This window comes from Colobus angolensis, unplaced genomic scaffold (genome assembly GCF_000951035.1).
Source record: "Colobus angolensis palliatus isolate OR3802 unplaced genomic scaffold, Cang.pa_1.0 Scaffold439, whole genome shotgun sequence".
In the NCBI taxonomy this organism is placed as follows: domain Eukaryota; kingdom Metazoa; phylum Chordata; class Mammalia; order Primates; family Cercopithecidae; genus Colobus; species Colobus angolensis.
This window is the reverse complement of record NW_012117810.1, coordinates 516467-534025: the sequence shown is the minus strand read 5'-3', so window position 1 is coordinate 534025 and position 17559 is coordinate 516467. Positions and strand designations below refer to the sequence as shown.

Below are 17559 nucleotides of genomic sequence, written 5' to 3'. Positions count from 1 at the left end.
GGTCCTGGTATCTGTTGTTCCCCTCTTTGGGTCCATGTCTTCTCCTTGTTTGGCTCCTACTTACAAGTGAGAACAGGTGGTACTTGGTTTCTTTTCCTGTGTCAGTTTGCTTAGAATAATGGCCTCTAGTTATTGAGGCCATAATGCTGCACAATACATATTATTCTTTTTATGGCTATGTAGTATTCTATGGTATATATGTACAAAATTTTCTCTACCCAGTCTACCACTGATGAACATTTAGGTTGATTCCATGCCTTTGCTGTTTTGTGAATAGTGCTGCAATGAACATATGAATGCATGCCTTTATGGTAGAAGGATGTATATTCCTTCAGGTATGTATGTACCCAATAATGGGATTGCTTGGTCAAATGGTAATTCTGTTTCAAGTTCTTGGAGGAATTTTCACAGTACTTTTCACAATGGCTGAACTAATTTACACTACTACCAGCAGTGTATAATCATTCCCTTTTCTCTGTAACCTTGCCAGCATCTGTTATTTTTTGACTTTTTAAAAATAGCCATTCTGACTGGTGTGAGATGTTTCTCACTGTGGTTTTGATTTGCATTTCTCTAATTATTAGTGACGTTGAGCATTTTTTTTTTTTCATATGCTTGTTGGTCCCATATATATCTTCTTTTGAAAAGTGTCTATTCATGTCCTTTGCTCACTTTTTAATGGAGTTGTCTGGTTTTTGCTTATAAATTTGTTTCAGTTTCTTACAGACTTTGGATATTAGACCTTTGTTAGATGCACAGTTTTGAAATATTTTCTCCCATTCTGTAGGTTATCTGTTTACTCTGTTGACAGCTTCTTTTGCTGTGAAGAAACTATTTTAACTAGGTTTCATTTGTCAATTTTTGGTTTTGTTGCAATTGCTTTTGGCACCTTTGTTATAAAATCTTTGTCAGGTCCTATGTCCAAAATGGTATTTCTTAGGTTATATGCTGGGGATTTCATAGTTTTAGGTTTTACATCTAACTCTTTAATTAATCTTGAATTGATTTTTTTTTTAATGGGGTAAGGAAGGGGTCCAGTTTCAATCTTCTGCATACAGATAGCCAGTTATCTCAGTACCATTTCTTGAATAGAGGGTCCTTTCCTCATTGCTTGTTTTTGTCAGTTTTGTTTAAGATCAGATGATTGTAGGTGTGTGGGATTATTTTTGGCTCTCTGCTATGCTAGTACCATGCTGTTTTGGTTATTGAAATGGGCCTAGAAGAAAACCTACATAAGTTTCCACCCAAAAACAAGAGTTCTTTTCATCACCACATGGCACATACTCTAAAATCAAATGCACAATTGAACATGAAACAATCCTCAGCAAATTCAAAGAAACAAAAATCATATTGTATTAGCCCATTCTCACGCTGCTAATAAAGACATACCCAAGACTGGGTAATTTATACAGAATAAAAGGTTTAATATTCCACATGGCTGGGGTGGCCTCACAGTCATGGTGGAAGGCAAGGAGGAGTAAGTCACGTCTTACATGGATGGTAGCAGGCAAAAAGAGAGCTTGTACAGAGAAACTCCCCCTTATAAAACCATCAGATCTCATGATGCTTACTCATTATCATGAGAACAGCATGGGAAGGACAAGCTCCCATGATTCAATTACCTTTTCCTGGTTCCCACAACACATGGGAATTCAAGACGAGATTTGGGTGGGGACACAGCCAAACCATATCATGCACACATCAACCACACTCTCAGACCATAACACAATTAAAAAAATCAATACCAAGAAAATTTCTCAAAATCATACAATTACATGGAAATTAAGCAACATGCTCCTGATTGACCTTTGGATACACAGTGAAATTAAGGTAGAAATTGAGAAATTCCTTAAAACTAATCAGAACAAAGATAAAACATAACAGAATCTCTCGGACACAGCTAAGGCACTGTTAAAACGGAAGTTTATAGCACTAAATGCCCACATCGAAAAGTTCAAAACATCTCAAAATAATAACTTAATATCACAACTGAAGGAATTAGAGAAACAAGAACAAACCAAACTGAATGCTAGTAGAAGACAAGAAATAACCAAAATCAGAGCTGAATTAAAGAAAATTGAGACACAGAAAACCATATGAAAGATCAATAATCCAAGAGCTGTTTTTCTCTTAAGTTAGTAAGATAGATTGCTAGCTAGATTAATAAAGAAAGAGAGAGAGAGAAGATCCAAATAAGCACAAAAGCACAATTAGAAATGCCAAAGGGGCCAAAACCAATAGCCCACAAAAATATAAAAAATCCTCAGAGACTACTATGAACAGTCTTATGCACACAAACTAGAAAACCTGGAAGAAATAGGTAAATTCCTGGCCACATACAACCTCCCAAAATTTAACCAGGAAGAAATCGAATACCTGAATAGACCAACAATGTGTTCTGAAATAGAATCAGTAATAAAAAGCCTACCGAGCAAAAAAAGCCTAGGACCACACAGATTTACAGCTCAGTTCTGCCAGATGTATAAAGAAGAGTTGGTACCATTTCTATTGAAATTATTTCAAAAAAATCGAGGAGGAAGGACTCTGCCCCAACTCCTTGTATGAGGCCAGAATCATCCCGATACTAAAACCTGGCAGAGACGCAACAAAAAGAAATCTTCTGGCCAATATTCTTAATGAACATAGATGTAAAAATCCTCACTAAAATACTAGCAAATTAAATCCAGCATCAAATCAAAACACTAGTCTTCCATAACCAAGTGTGATTTATCCCTGGGATGTAAGGTTGGTTCAACATGCACAAATCAATAAATATGGTTCATCACATAAAAAGAGCTAAAAACAAAACCCACATGATTATTTCAACAGATGAAGAAATAGTTTTTGATAAAATTCAACATCCGTTCCTATTAAGAGCTCTCAACAAACTAGGCATTGAAGGAACATACTTCAACATAATAAGAGCCATCTATGAGAAACCCACAGCCAACATTATACCAATGGACAAAAAAGCTGGAAGCATTCCCAAAAAGAATGCCCTCTCTCACCACTCCTATTTGACAAAGTCCTAGAAGTCCTGGCCAGAACAATCAGGCAAGAGAAAGTAATAAAGGGCATCCAAATAGGAAGAGGGTAAGTCAAACTATCCCTGTTTGCAGAAAACATGATTGTATACCTAGAGAACCTCACAGTCTTTGCCTATGAACTCCTCAATCTGATAAACAACTTCAGAAAAATTTCAATATAAAAACTCAATGCAGGAAAATCAGTAGCATACCTATATACCAACAACAACCAAGCTGAGAGCCAAATCAAGAACATAACCTCATTCACAATTGTCACAAAAATAATAAAATACCTAGAAATACAGTGAACCAGGGAAGTGGAAGATCCCTACAATATGAATCACAAAACACTGCTCAAATAAATCAGAGATGACACAAACACATGGAAAAACATTTCATGCTCATGGATAGAAAGAATCAATATCATTGAAATTGCCATACTGCCTAAAGCAATTTACAAATTCAATATTATTCCTATCAAATGACCTATGACACTCTTCACAGAACTAGAAAAAACTATTTTAGAATTCATATGGAACCAAAAAAGAGCCCAAACAGCCAAGGCAAACTTAATCAAAAAGAATAAAGCTGGAAGCATCACTTTACCTGACTTCAAAAAGTTGTCTTAATACAGGGGATCTTCATCAAACTGATGAAGGACATCTACAAGAAAATGACAAATATGCATATGAAAAGATGCTCAACATCATATATTCACAAGGAATTGCAAATGAAGAATAATGAGATACCACTACACATCTATTAGAGTAGCTAAAATCCAAAATGCTGACAATACCAAATGCTGGTGATGATGTGGAGCAACAGAACTCTTATCAATTGCTGATGGAATTGCAAAATGGTACAGCCACTTTGGAAGACAGTTTGACAGTTTCTTAGAAAACTGAAAATACTCTTACATTCCAGTACTTGTTCTCTTTGGTATTTACCCGAAGGAGTTGAAAACTTATGTCCACAAAAGAAGCCTTCAGACATGACTGTAGCATCTTTACTCATAACTGCCAACACTCAGAAGCAATTAAATGTCCTTCAGTAGGTGAGTGGATCAATAAGCTGTGTTATATGCAGACAATGGGATACTATTCAACCCTAGAAGAAATGAGACATTAAGCCATGAGAAGATATGGAGGAACCTTATTAAATGAAAGAAGCTAATCTGAAAAGGATACCTACTGTATAATCCTAAAATGACAAAAGTATAGAGAGAATAAAATCAGTGCTTGCCATGGGGTTGTGAGAAGAAAAGGAGTTAATGGAGAACAGATCATTTTTAGGGCAATGAAACAACTCTGTATAATACTATAATGGCGGATAGTTGTCATTTTGCATTTGTCTAAATGTATTGAATGTAGGATACCAAGAGTGGACCCTAATATAAATTGCAGACTTTGGGTAGTAAAAATGTATCAGTATTGGACACATGTTCACTGATTGTAACAAAGGTACCCCTCTGGTGGGGGATGGTGATGATGAGGGAGGTAGTGCATGTGAGGGGTGAGGGGCATATAGAAACTGTAATTTCCATTCAATTTTGCTGTAAATCTAAAACTGCTCTTAAAAAAGGATATTAAACAAAAAAGAAGATGTTCTGGGATTTAAAAATAACAAGATTTATTTGCCATAAAACATGCAGGAAGACTAGAGCTTGTAAGCAGCCTTGTTAGTGAGATCAAAAGTGATCACCCTGTGATAGGATTTTCTGGCTACTGCTAAAAGTAGACAGGAACTTGTATTAATTGAACTTCTTCTCTATGCCAGACTTTAATCACAGTTCTTTTTCATATCCCCTGATTCTTCCCAATAACTTCTCAAGGCTGGTATGCATACGTTGAAATATTTTATATCTCTAGTTGGGTTTTCTTTCTAGGCCATGGCCAAAAGAGCACCATGGTCTGTTCACCCTTGTTGGAAATGAAGTTTATATCCTCAAAGAGAATTGACTCTAGGGAAGTCTCAGAAGTGGCTTTGACCACTTTTTAAAAAGTTTGGTCTATAAGTAATTGCAGGACTTCTAAAGGGGCACTCTTACTCCACACAAATAAAAAGTGTTTGGGATTTTAGCCCTTTATTGACCTTCTTAATGGAATGATATACTTATGGATTCAGGAGTCATGTCTGTGTTCTATTAGGCATGATATGTGTAACTATGATGCTAACAATAATAGGAATCAACAAATTTGGATTTTTATTTCTTAAGCACCTACTATATGCCAACTTAAATTATCTTACTTAATTCTTCCAGCAACCTTATGATTAAGTATGATTTTCAGTTTTGCAAATGAGGCAAAAAAGGGTTAGCTAAATTGCCCTACAATTTACAATGATAATTTATGGAATCGGAATTAAAACTCAAAGTTGTTGGGAACAGGCCCCAAAATCTGGCCACAAACTGGCCTCGAAACTGGACATAAACAAAATCTCTGCAGCATTGTGACATGCTCATGATGGCTTTGCCCATGCTGGAAGGTTGTCAGTTTACCAGAATGAGGGCAAAGAACATCTGTCCCACCCAGGGAGGAAAGCTGCTTAAGGTGCTCTTAAACCACAAACAATAGCATGAGCGAGCTATGCTTTAGGGACATGTTCATGCTGCAGATAACTAGCCAGAGCCCATCCCTTTATTTCAGCCCATCCCTTTATTTCCCTTAAGGAATACTTTTAGCAAATCTTATGACTGGCTTGCTGTCAATAAATGTGTGGGTAAAGCTCTGTTAGAGGCTCTCAGCTCTGAAGACTGTGAGACCCTTGATTTCCCATTCCACACTCTCTGTTTCTGTGTGTGTGTCTTTAATTCCTCTAGCGCTGCTAGGTTAGGGTCTCCCCAACCAAGCTGGTCTCAGCACAAAGTTTTTTGACTGTATGTTCTATTATAAACAACACTGAAAATTGTGCTTGTGGTTTTATCTTTTAGTAGCGTCTGAGAGTGAGTCATGAGAAACAGTACTATGTATATGTGGATGGGTGTGCAGATAAGCTGAGATGTGCAGACAGGCAGATAAGCTGACTGCTTTTTTTTTTTCCTAAAAAGGAAATGAAGGTTTAAAAAATGCTCTGAAAGAACCAACAAGTATGGCAACACCTTTTTTGGAACTCCCATGGTATACATTCCTCTTTTTGTGTGGAGGATTGTTTTGTTTTACTTTAAGGGAGTCAAGCAACTAACTTGACTTGCTTCTCTTGATGCTTTTGCCCTGGTATCAAAATGAACAACATCATTTATCATAGTTCAAAACAACTTTAAAATGTATGAAGGTCAAGGAACGTGTGCGACCCACATTGTGCAAGAGCTAGTTAGTAGCCGAGCCTAGATTAAAAGTCAGGCCTCCTGACTCCCAATCTACATCTCCACAGTGACTCCTATGAATGTAGGAAATGATGCCCTTCTGTGTGGTTCAGGCAAAGCCTCCTAATCAGACCTGGGGAAGGGACGCCTAGCTGGGCTGTATTCTAGAGCTGTTTCTTTGACATCCTGATCTACATTCCCATGTTCCCAATTAGCATTAATTGAGGGAGAAAGAGGAAAAAACTGGAGCCTCCCCAAAGCTCCCTGCTGCACAACTCATGGAGGGGGTGGTCTCTGCAGAGAAAAGGTTGATAATTACAGAAGTTGAGGCTGTGAATCATTGAGCTGGCACCAGCTCCTCCTGGGAACTGTTCCCTTGATTCTCCCCTGGCTCCCCCAGTTCAATTAAGCAGCTTGTTTGCCTTCTCATTAGTAAAACTTGTTAGCATTTTGTTCTATTCCCCTGAGTTGCTTAGGAGAAAAGTTTTGTGGGAGGATTTGCTTCATTGGATAGGTCTAGCTCTCATGCTCTCTATGAGATACTGAGGTACCCATGTCCTCCAAACAGGCCATGTATAACAGTGGTAGGTCAGCAATGGGTCCAAGGCTCCACTGTTTGGACAAAGGGAAGAGGAAGCAAAAAGCTAGACTGGTAAGGATAGGGAAGTTCAATGCAACTGCCTCATATCCAACTGATAAGGAAATATTTAAGACATTTCCTTAATGTACACATTGCTCAAAGATTCCCAGGCACATTGCATATTGTTGGGCCTCTGAGCAGAGGTACCCATGCCTTCTGATCTCTCCTCTCCATGTACAGAATTTGTGCAGACCCTCACATTGCTACAGCTTTTCAGAGCCCATCAAGCACTTTCATATTTCAGTAGTGCCTCCCCACTTAGGCAAGCTCCTACTTCTTCAGCATGAGCTTACTCTGTTCCTGTCTTACTCAGAACAGAGACTGACTACATCAATAGGGGGATTTCTAACCCTTCTCACTAAGATCAGGTGAAGTGACATTGAAAATTGCCCATTTTTTTTAACTGGTTCAGACCAACCCTCAACAAGTTAATTTAATACCTATATGTTGACCACTGCCAACATTAGTAGAATACCAGTAAAACTATTGAGTGACCACTAAAGTGGCTATATAAATGTATAAAGGAGACTGAGACTCCGAAAGATTACATATCTAGTCCAGGATCACCGAAAAAAAAAATCACGAGTCTGGTGTTCATGCATAGGTGAGTGGTGTAGAAGGAGGACATTCTGGACAAAGAAATATAGAGAAAGTAGGGAGGTGGTTCAGTATTTAGTAATAGTCCAGAGTGGATAAAGAGGAAAGTATAGAGGGAGTATATAAATAAATGGAAGACCCAATTAAAGATAATAGATTCAGAAAATGTTAAAACTTCATCATCACTCTGGTTTTACTTTCCCTGATCTGAGACACCTGGATCTATTAAAGCACCCATCCTTAGTCTCCTGGAATATCTAAGGTCTGAGTTACAGCAGAAACAAAAGACTCTTTAATATAATAAGGGTCTCAGAACCTGCCCCAGTTTCCCCCATTCTCTGCCCCTCAGCATTAGAAGGAGTTTTTAAGTTATGCCATTATCCAGCCTTTGCTTCCTGGGTCTCAGCCCGTGTGCCTGAGGTCCTAGTGTTGCTGCCTCTTTCCTTGGGGGCACTAGACTGTATTTTCCTTTTCAGATTACACCCATGCCTATGCCTCCCACAGATAGGGAGGTCTCCGGGAACCATGGATGTTCTCTCTTCCTTCTCATTACTTCGACAATTGCTGCACAGCACTAGCAAGGAGCAGACTCAGTTTTGCAGTGAGATCAAAGACAACACCCTGGAAATAATCTGATCCCATATTTTTGAACAAACCAAAAAGCAGCACTAGAAAATTAATATATAAAGCAGGTAAATACCACACAGAAAACAAACTAAAATAGTATAAATGGGGAATTGAAGCTCTGACTATTTCCTGTGCCCTCTTTTCTCCCCTGGCTTTCCCAGCAGTTTCTCTTCTGAGATGATTTAGTTCAACCTTTTCACTCTTCTGATGAGTGAATTGAGGGCCAAGGAGGTAACATGACCCGCCAAAAGATGCACAGCTCATTAGTGGCTAAGGCAAACTAGAACTTTTCAGAGGCAGGTCACGGAGTTGAGTCTTGAATACCTTTTATAAAATTGCTTCTTAAAAATTATTATATATTTGATCAATCACCAATTTTTGCTCCTTATATTTCTGGTTTATGTCAGCAACTATAAGCTGTTTTCTGAATACCTTCATACTCTTTAGACCCTTTTCATACCTTTATAATCTTTACATTTCTTTCTTCATTCTAAGAGAGGATTATCCCAATTTTTACATAATGAATATAAAAATGTTAGTGAACTTGCTCTAAGAAAATATAAATTCAACCCTAGATTCACTCCAGCAGACTGAGCGACTGTGGTAAGACGTTCTCAACCTCATTTTCTTTGTCTGCAGAATGAGAGGCTGGCAGTTGATGGCTGCTTACATTCCTTCCATCTCAGGGAGCTTTGATCCTATGATTACAACACTTCTTAAAGAAAGCGGGATCTGAACTAGGCCCATATGGGTAAGATCCAAATACCCAGAGCAGAGATGGGAAGGTGTTGGTCCAAATTCAAGTGTTGCCACTTTTTGGTTATGTAATTCTGGACAATTTTTTGTTTGTTTGTTTGTTTGTTTGTTTTTGTTTTTTGAGACAGCAGCTGGCTCTGTTGCCCAGGCTGGAGTGCAAGGGCACATCTCGGCTCACTGCAGCCTTGACCTTCTGGGCTCAAGCAATTCTTCTGTCTCAGCCTCCCAAATAGCTGGAACTACAGGCACGTGCCATCACACTTGGCTAATTTTTAAATTCTTCATAAGGACAGGGTCTTGCTTTGTTGCCCAGGCTGTCTAGAGCTCGTAGACTTAAGCATCTGCCTGCCTCAGCCTCCCAAAGTACTGGGATTACAGGTGTGAGTCACTGCTCCCAGCCTGGGCAAAAAAAATTATCTCACTTTGACCATCTCTTTCCTTATATTTAAAAAGATTATGATCTCCACAGTTCTCTAAGGCTTAAAGGAAACAAAACATACAAAATGATTAACACTGCTCCTGACACTTAAGAGGTGCTCATGAATAATAGAAAGTCTTATTATTTCAGAGACAGGCTGTAGAGAAAAAAGATTTTAATGCCTGGCTCTTTGGGGTTCAATCGTTATGTTTAGCATATTCTTTATTATTATTCTTTTTTTTTGAGACGGAGTCTTGCTCTGTCGCCCAGGCTGGCGTGCAGTGACGCCATCTCGGTTCACTGCAACCTCCGCTTCCCGGGTTCACGACATTCTCCTGCCTCAGCTTCCCGAGTAGCTGGGACTACAGGAGCTCGCCACCACGCCCGGCTAAATTTTTTTGTATTTTTAGTAGAGATGGGGTTTCACTGTGTTAGCCAGGGTGGTCTCGATTTCCTGACCTCGTGGTCCGCCCGCCTCAGCCTCCCAAAGTGATGGGATCACAGCCACAAATCACGGCGCCTGGCCTATGTTTACCACATTCTTAATGGCATGATATGAATAACGTACTTAAACCTTCCTTTTTCTTCAGTTTCTTCATCTGCAAAATGAGGGCATCAATAAGAGTTTCTCCAGACAATACTTGTGAGGGTTAAATAATTGTAAACATGTAAAGCATGTAAAATAGTAAACACTATCTACAAGATAGACAGTATTGGTTGAATTTTTTCACATCAGTTTCTACAATGGAAATTCATGCCTAGTTTTACAATACCTCACATTTTTTAATGTGGATCAGTAGAATTGGCAGTACTCCAAGTCAGGCATTTACTCTGAACCCAGGTGGCCAAAGTGACCCTGGAGCATCCTTTGTATATTTCTGGGCCCTTGTGAAATTTACTCTAGGGCCCTAATATATAGCTTTTGGGACCCTATTTTTCTTCTTACCCTTTCTGTCTTCCTACATTGCAGTTATCTCAACCTGTTTTTATTGAGAGGTGGTTGTGTTAGCAAAATCACTGGCAATTGCTTGGCTCACACTAATTGACACTGTCGAGGTTGTATAGTGCAATGAGGGGGGAAACTTACAGTCTACATGGAGACCTAAGTAGTTGTATGACAACTCACAGCAACATATACCTCATGTTGCCTGGCATACTCATCCATTTATGAATGAATGAATGAATGAACTCCTAAGGATTAAATGAGGTTGACAGAGATTAAGCACCCTTCCTGTGACCACACCAGGAGTCATCTTCCTTTCTTAGATTACTCCAGTGCTCCAGGCTTACCTCTCTTTTACTTCACAATCATTTGTTCTCTGCAAACTTTTAGGGTTTCTTCTTCTAATCTTCCTTAGGGCAGAGCTTCCCAATAAATATAGGTATCAGGTGTGCTAAGCACCTGATCTCTTTGCCTCTCATCCTTTGAATGACCAAGTGGATCTTGAGAAAATTATAGCCTTTGGTCAGTTTGCATTTGTCAACCAGCAGCCTTTCTGTTTACCTCAGTGTGTCATACAAATATTATTGCTTTAGTTTTTTTTTCTATGATGTTAAAAGAAGTAGGAAATAATCATCAATGTAATACATTAGGTTATGCTATAGATTAAATATTTATGTTCCTATAGCATTCATAGGTTGAAACCTAACCCGAAGGGGTTCTAGGAGGTGAGGCCTTTGGAAGTTGATTAGGTCATGAGGGCAGAGCCCCTATGAATGAGATCAGTGCCATTTATAAAGGATACCTTAGAGAGTTCCCTCTCTCCTTCTACCACATGCTGCTGTAACGAGGAGAAAGCCATCTTTGAACTGAGAAGCAGACTCTCAACAGACACGGAATCTGCTAATGTCTTGATCTTCTATTTTCAAGCCTCTAGAACTGTGAAAATAAATTTTTGTTGTTTATAAGTCACCCAATCTGTGGTAGTTTGTTATAGCAGCTCAAACTGTATAAGACGAAGTCTAAGACCCTGTCTAAGGCCCAACTCTTTGGCCTTATCTTGTATGTTGACATCAGTTTTAACACTCTAGAAGGGTAGAAAGTATATGCATATATGTGTGTGTGTATATATATTATATACATATGTGTATGTATACATATATGTATACATACCCACATATTTAACTCACAAACTCTGCAGAAGCATCAAAGTTAAAGTTCTATCATCTAGGATATTCATGTGGTTGATCATCCAAGTGAAGCCCAGATAATTTTAAGAATGAAATAGGGCATTGTTAACAGTTATTCTGGGTCAAGAAGCATTTAACTAAAACTCTCTTGAGCAAACCAGAATATATCACTGTATTGACATGCATTTTTAAAATTCATGTATTTGTTTCAATAGACAGTATCTCTGACTGGGCTCACACCTGTAATCTCACTTCTGTGAGTGAGTCACTCACACCTGTCATCTCAACACTTTGGGAAGCTGAGGTGGGAGGATTGCTTGAGCCCAGGAATTCAAGACCAGCCTGGGCAACATACTGAAACTCTGTCTCTATCAAAAACAAAACAAAACAAAATAAAAATTAACTGGGCATGGAGCACATGCCTGTAGTCCCAGGGAGGCTGAGATAGGAGGATGGTTTGAACCTAGGAGGAGGAGGTTGCAGGGAGCTGAGATCACGCCATTGCACTCCAGGCTGAGAGATAGACTCAGACCCTGTCTCAAAAAAAAAAAAAAAAAAAAGGACGATACATATACATTATTAGAAAATCAAGATAATCCATAAAAGGTATATATAGAAGAGTGTTTCTTTAACTTGTAGGCTGATTTGCCCCTTTCTACCCCTTGCCAGCTTCTATCTTCACAATGGGAAACAACTTTTAGTAATGTTTTTTACAGTCTTTCCATTTTTCTTTATGTAAAAACAAGCAAATATAAATATTCTTATATGCCCTCCAGAGCTCTTGCCATATCACTGAAGAAGGTGCTTCCTCATTTTGGTAAACATCTCTGTGCTTGTTTCACAAATGGGAGATTTAACAAATCTCCCTTGAAACCCTCTTGGGTCACTTCCAGTCTTCTGCTATTACAAAAAGCAGAACTACAGTGAACAACCCTGTGTATACATATCATTTCATATATGTGTGTATACATATCTGCAGAATAAATTCTTAGAAATATGATTACTGGGTCATAATACAAATAAATGTGTAGTTTACACAGGTTTTACTTTTTCACCCAACGTATGCTATTTTGTATTCCTACAAGCAATGCATAAAAAGGTCTGCTCCTTGCAGCTTCTCCAACAAAGTATGTTTTTGAATCTCTGGAACCTTGTCAATCTGAAAAGTCAGCAAAGTTGTTTAATTGTAATTTAAAGTTGCATTCATCTTATTATGAGTTAGATTGAATGTCTTTTCATATAAGTGCTCCTGCTGCTTTATAAATGCCTATCTTGGGGTCTGTTTCCCCCGTTCCAAATTAAGCATTTCAAGGAAAGGAACCCCGTGTTAGGCATCTCATATTTTCCCTAGTATGAGGGTGGGAAATAGAGTGTTCAATAAATGTATTTAATGAATAAATAACAGAATCACTGGTATTTCCTCTTCTCACACTTTTTTAGTTGTACTTTAAATCACCTTTTCTAACCTTCAAATCACATTTTTTCTTGGAAAATATTATTACACATGTCTGTCCATAATATAGAATATGTAGATGAAAAAATTTAAAATCACTTATAAAATTAAAGCAATTATTTACCTATTTCTTTTTAATCATTTCTCATAACATAGGCTTTTTCAAATATTAGCAATTGTATTATGAAATGTTGACACTTTTGAAATTCTCCTTGCTTCACCGAACATTATAACACTCTTAATTGTCTCTCTTGCTAAATCATGAATTTCTTGATAGAGGCAGAACGCCTCATTCTTTTCTCTAAGTTCATGTCTAATACAGCATAAATGTTAAATGAGCACTTTACAGGAAGAAGATCTCGTGAGAAGAAATTAAACGATTTTCTTAGCTAAGCAAGGCCTATATTTGGAACACTCTCACTTTTATTTTATCTCTTCATGTTACTTTTAATTTACAAACCTCTCACTCCTCATTATATACAACGTAAAATTTTTATCACATATTTCTGTGTTGATTTTGTTTTGTGTGTAATTTTTTTATAAACAGGCATTTGTATCACATTGATTGCTTTCTGAAGGTGAACACGCAGCCATCACTCATTTACTGCCAAGACAGGATGATACACTACAAAGCATAGGGGAAGTCTGTATCAGAATATGTCTTATAAAACCCATAGATAAAGCTGCAAATTAGGGGTGTTTTAGTATTTGAGACTATGAAAGATAAACTAATTTTGTCAAGTGGCAGCTGCAACCATTCATCCTGCAGAAAGGTCACATGTTTCTGATGAAGTGGAATCTTGGCTTAAGGCAGGAGAAGACTGAATGAGAACTTCTAATTACCCAAGCACCTGGATAGTTTTTTACTCAAGGAGACAGCCTTCCAATCTTGAGGTTACAGTATTTTCTAAAGTAAAACTCTCCAAACAAAATCTCATATTTTCCTGCTGTTTAAGTAATTCCAGCCCTCTCGGGAAAGTTTTCAGGTTGATATGAGGAGACTCAAGGGTTTCCTCTATATCGATGTGATCTGTGTGAAAATCTTTTACAGTGAATATTCTGGTAGCCAATTTAATTTTGCTATTATCTTGTATGATTTTCTTTTTTGCCTCTGATTCCTAAATATCAAACCACATTTGTATCTACAAGTGATGCAAATGTATTCTTTTCCAGTGGATCAGGGCTTCAATCTGTTAGTTATATGGCCTCTACATCCATCCGGTACATGCTCATGTATTGTGTTCAGTTGAGGTCAGAGTCCATGTACTGACCATAAGACTTTTATGAAGATGATACCGATAGTGATGAAAAGGAAGGCAATGATGAAAACATAAACAAACATATGTAAATGCCACATAAAATAATGATATGGTGGTCGCATAAACAATGATAGCAATACTGGTGATGGTGATTTAGAACACTGCTCGGCACATAGAGAGCATTTGGCAATGATTAAATCAATGAATAAATGATAGGGGAGATAGTGAGGGTAGTGGTCATGGCGATTGTTGTGGAGACGGAGATAGTCAAAGCAGAAGTGATGGCCCTGCTGATCTTTCTCATATTGTGATAGGGTTAACAATGGAAAAATACTTTTGCAGGGACATGGTCAGAGCTGAAGGCCATTATCCTCAGCAAATTACACAGGAACAGAAAACCAAGTACCTCATGTTCTCAATTATAAGTGGGAGCTAAATGTTGAGAACACATGGACACATAGAGGAGAACAACATGCACTGGGGCCTATTGAAGGGTGGAGAGTGGGAAGAGGGAGAGGATCAGAAAAAGTAACTAATGGGTAGGAGGCTTAATACCTGGGTGATAAAATAATCTGTACCATGAACCCCTGTGACATAGGTTTACCTATGTAACAAATCTGCACATGTACCGCATATGTGTTAAACCTGCATATGTACCACACATGTATTAAAATGAAACTATTACACATTAGTAGAAAAATGAGGAACAAACAGATTATTTACTCCTTTCTGGTCATTTCACTGATCTTACTAGAAGGGAGTAGAGATGAAGCTGATTGGGAAGTCTTTTCGCACAGTAATTTTTAAGAAAATTAAACTCGTTTTTAGAGTGATCAAGGTGTTGTTCTCCATGTATGCACAAGGATATATGAGTTGGATTTATTCTCTTTTTATAAAAGGCTATGTGGGACTTGCAAAACTTCTAGTGGCCCAGAGGAGGCAATGCACCTGGGATTAAACTCTAAAGTCCACAGTGAAGGTTGCAGAATTGAGAAAAGTCATTTGAGACACAGAGCTGCTCTGCTGCACTTCCTTTTGCACAACTTCTTGCCCCAGAGAAGTCCTTATTGAAAGCTTTACACACTTAGCAACTCCAGGGAACATGTAGCAAGGAGCCCCTGGGAGGCCCGCATTTCCAGGAACATGAAATATAAATAGGGGAGTGTCTTGGGGTAGAAAGGATGCCGAGGAGAATGCTATAGTCCTAATGTCATCAAAACCATCAGGTAATGGGCAGGAGTGGTGCCAAAAAGATGAGAGTAGCCAAAGAAGACAGCTAGATGAAGGCTTTGAATGAGGCTTATTAGGGTATGGGAGGAAAACTCAAGTGACATAGGTGTTGATTCTCTTCAAAACCCATCACCATTTCCCAATTTAGGGAAACATACATTATCTGTGTCATAAGAGTCTTGGGAAACAAGTACTTTTTTTTTTTTGAAGAGGAAGCTGAGGTTAAGTAAAAAAATTGCTCAACCTAATGTCTAGTGGCAACCAAATCGCTGACTTCAGAGTAGGGTTTTCCTATTATACCATAGGACTTCTGGCTTCTTGGCTTCTTGGCTTCTTCTTGACTTCATGGTTTTCCTTTCTGAGAATTCCTAGCACACATCCTTCGGGGACGATTTTTTCACCCAGCACAGTGTATCCGCTGGGTGAATTATCATCAGGCACTACGGGCCGAGGATATTACAGTTTTTGGAGATTCTGCATTTCTTTTATTTTCCATTTTTTCTTCTAGTTCATACCAGGATAGGCTAAACACTTCAGAGGGGCTTCTGGAAAGAGGCTTCAACAGTCACTTTGGGGAGATGACTTTTCTTCCTTCTCCACAGTCCAATATTGTTGGTTATTTTCTCATTGGGAACTACCAAGGGATAGCAGTAGGAATTTTCTAGCTCTTCTGTTATTGGATGGTGGAGTAGGGGAGAAAATCACTGAGTCACTGGAGCACCATATTATAACACAGAAAGGGATTAAACTGGGATCAGGAGCCTTGGTTTCTAGTCCCAGCCCTGCTACCAACAGACTATGATATGGGACCAACCATTTCTGCTTTTGGGGCTTCAGTTCCTCTAGTGCAAAGTGAGGAACATTGATTAGATAATGTCTCAAGTTCCTTTTAAGTGCTCAGATTTTACAAATAGAGGAAGAAGCTTGAAGTAATTTATATTCTATCTTTGTCACTTGTTCCTAGGAATCATGGATCATGTCAATCATAACTGGACCCAGAGTTTTATCCTCGCTGGTTTCACTACCACTGGGACCCTACAACCTCTTGCCTTCTTGGGGACCCTATGCATCTATCTCCTCACTCTTGCAGGAAACATTCTCATCATTGTCCTGGTACAGTTAGATTCTGGACTGTTCACCCCCATGTACTTCTTTATCAGTGTCCTCTCCTTTCTGGAGGTGTGGTATGTCAGCACCACAGTGCCCACGCTGCTGCATACCTTGCTCCATGGGTGTACACCCATCTCATCAGCTGTATGCTTTATTCAGCTGTATGTCTTTCACTCCTTAGGGATGACTGAGTGCTACCTGTTGGGTGTCATGGCACTGGATCGCTACCTTGCCATCTGCTTCCCACTCCACTACCATGCACTCATGAGCAGACAGGTACAGTTACGACTAGCTGGGGCCACTTGGGTGGCTGGCTTCTCAGCTGCACTTGTGCCAGCCACCCTCACTGCCACTCTGCCCTTCTGCTTGAAAGAGGTAGCCCATTACTTTTGTGACTTGGCACCGCTAATGCGGTTGGCATGTGTGGACACAAGCTGGCATGCTAGGGCCCATGGCGCAGTGATTGGTGTGGCCACTGGTTGCAACTTTGTGCTCATTTTGGGACTCTATGGAGGTATCCTGAACGCTGTGCTGAAGCTACCCTCAGCTGCCAGTCGTGCCAAGGCCTTCTCTACCTGTTCCTCCCACATGACTATGGTGGCACTATTCTATGCTTCTGCCTTCACAGTCTATGTGGGCTCACCTGGGAGTCGATCCGAGGGCACAGACAAGCTTATTGCCTTGGTGTATGCCCTTGTTACCCCTTTCCTCAATCCTATCATCTACAGCCTTCGCAACAAGGAGGTGAAGGAGGCTTTAAGGAGAGTCATTGACAGGATCAGAATTATTTTAAGAGAACCTCAATGATCTAATTTGTCATAGCCCAGCTTGTTGGTGATTGTGAGAATCAGCTGGTTGGCTTGTCAATTACGTAGTCAGAGTCTAAGAAAACGTCAGTAAAGAAATGAAAAAGATCAGTAGTCAAACATGCTGCACACACCCGTGCCTGAATTGGTCAAAGTTGGAAGATGTAAAGAGAAAGGGGTTGTGGTCTCTGATTACCCCATTCTAA

At 39.1% G+C, this 17559-nt stretch overlaps 1 protein-coding gene across 1 annotated transcript; it reads left to right on the top strand.

Moving 5' to 3' along the window:
• Positions 1–16406: 16406 nt before the first annotated feature.
• Positions 16407–17354, top strand: LOC105522646 (olfactory receptor 10C1-like). Its single transcript, XM_011957217.1, has one exon. The coding sequence runs from the start codon at positions 16407–16409 to the stop codon at positions 17352–17354; it is 948 nt and encodes a 315-aa protein (XP_011812607.1).
• Positions 17355–17559: the final 205 nt, after the last annotated feature.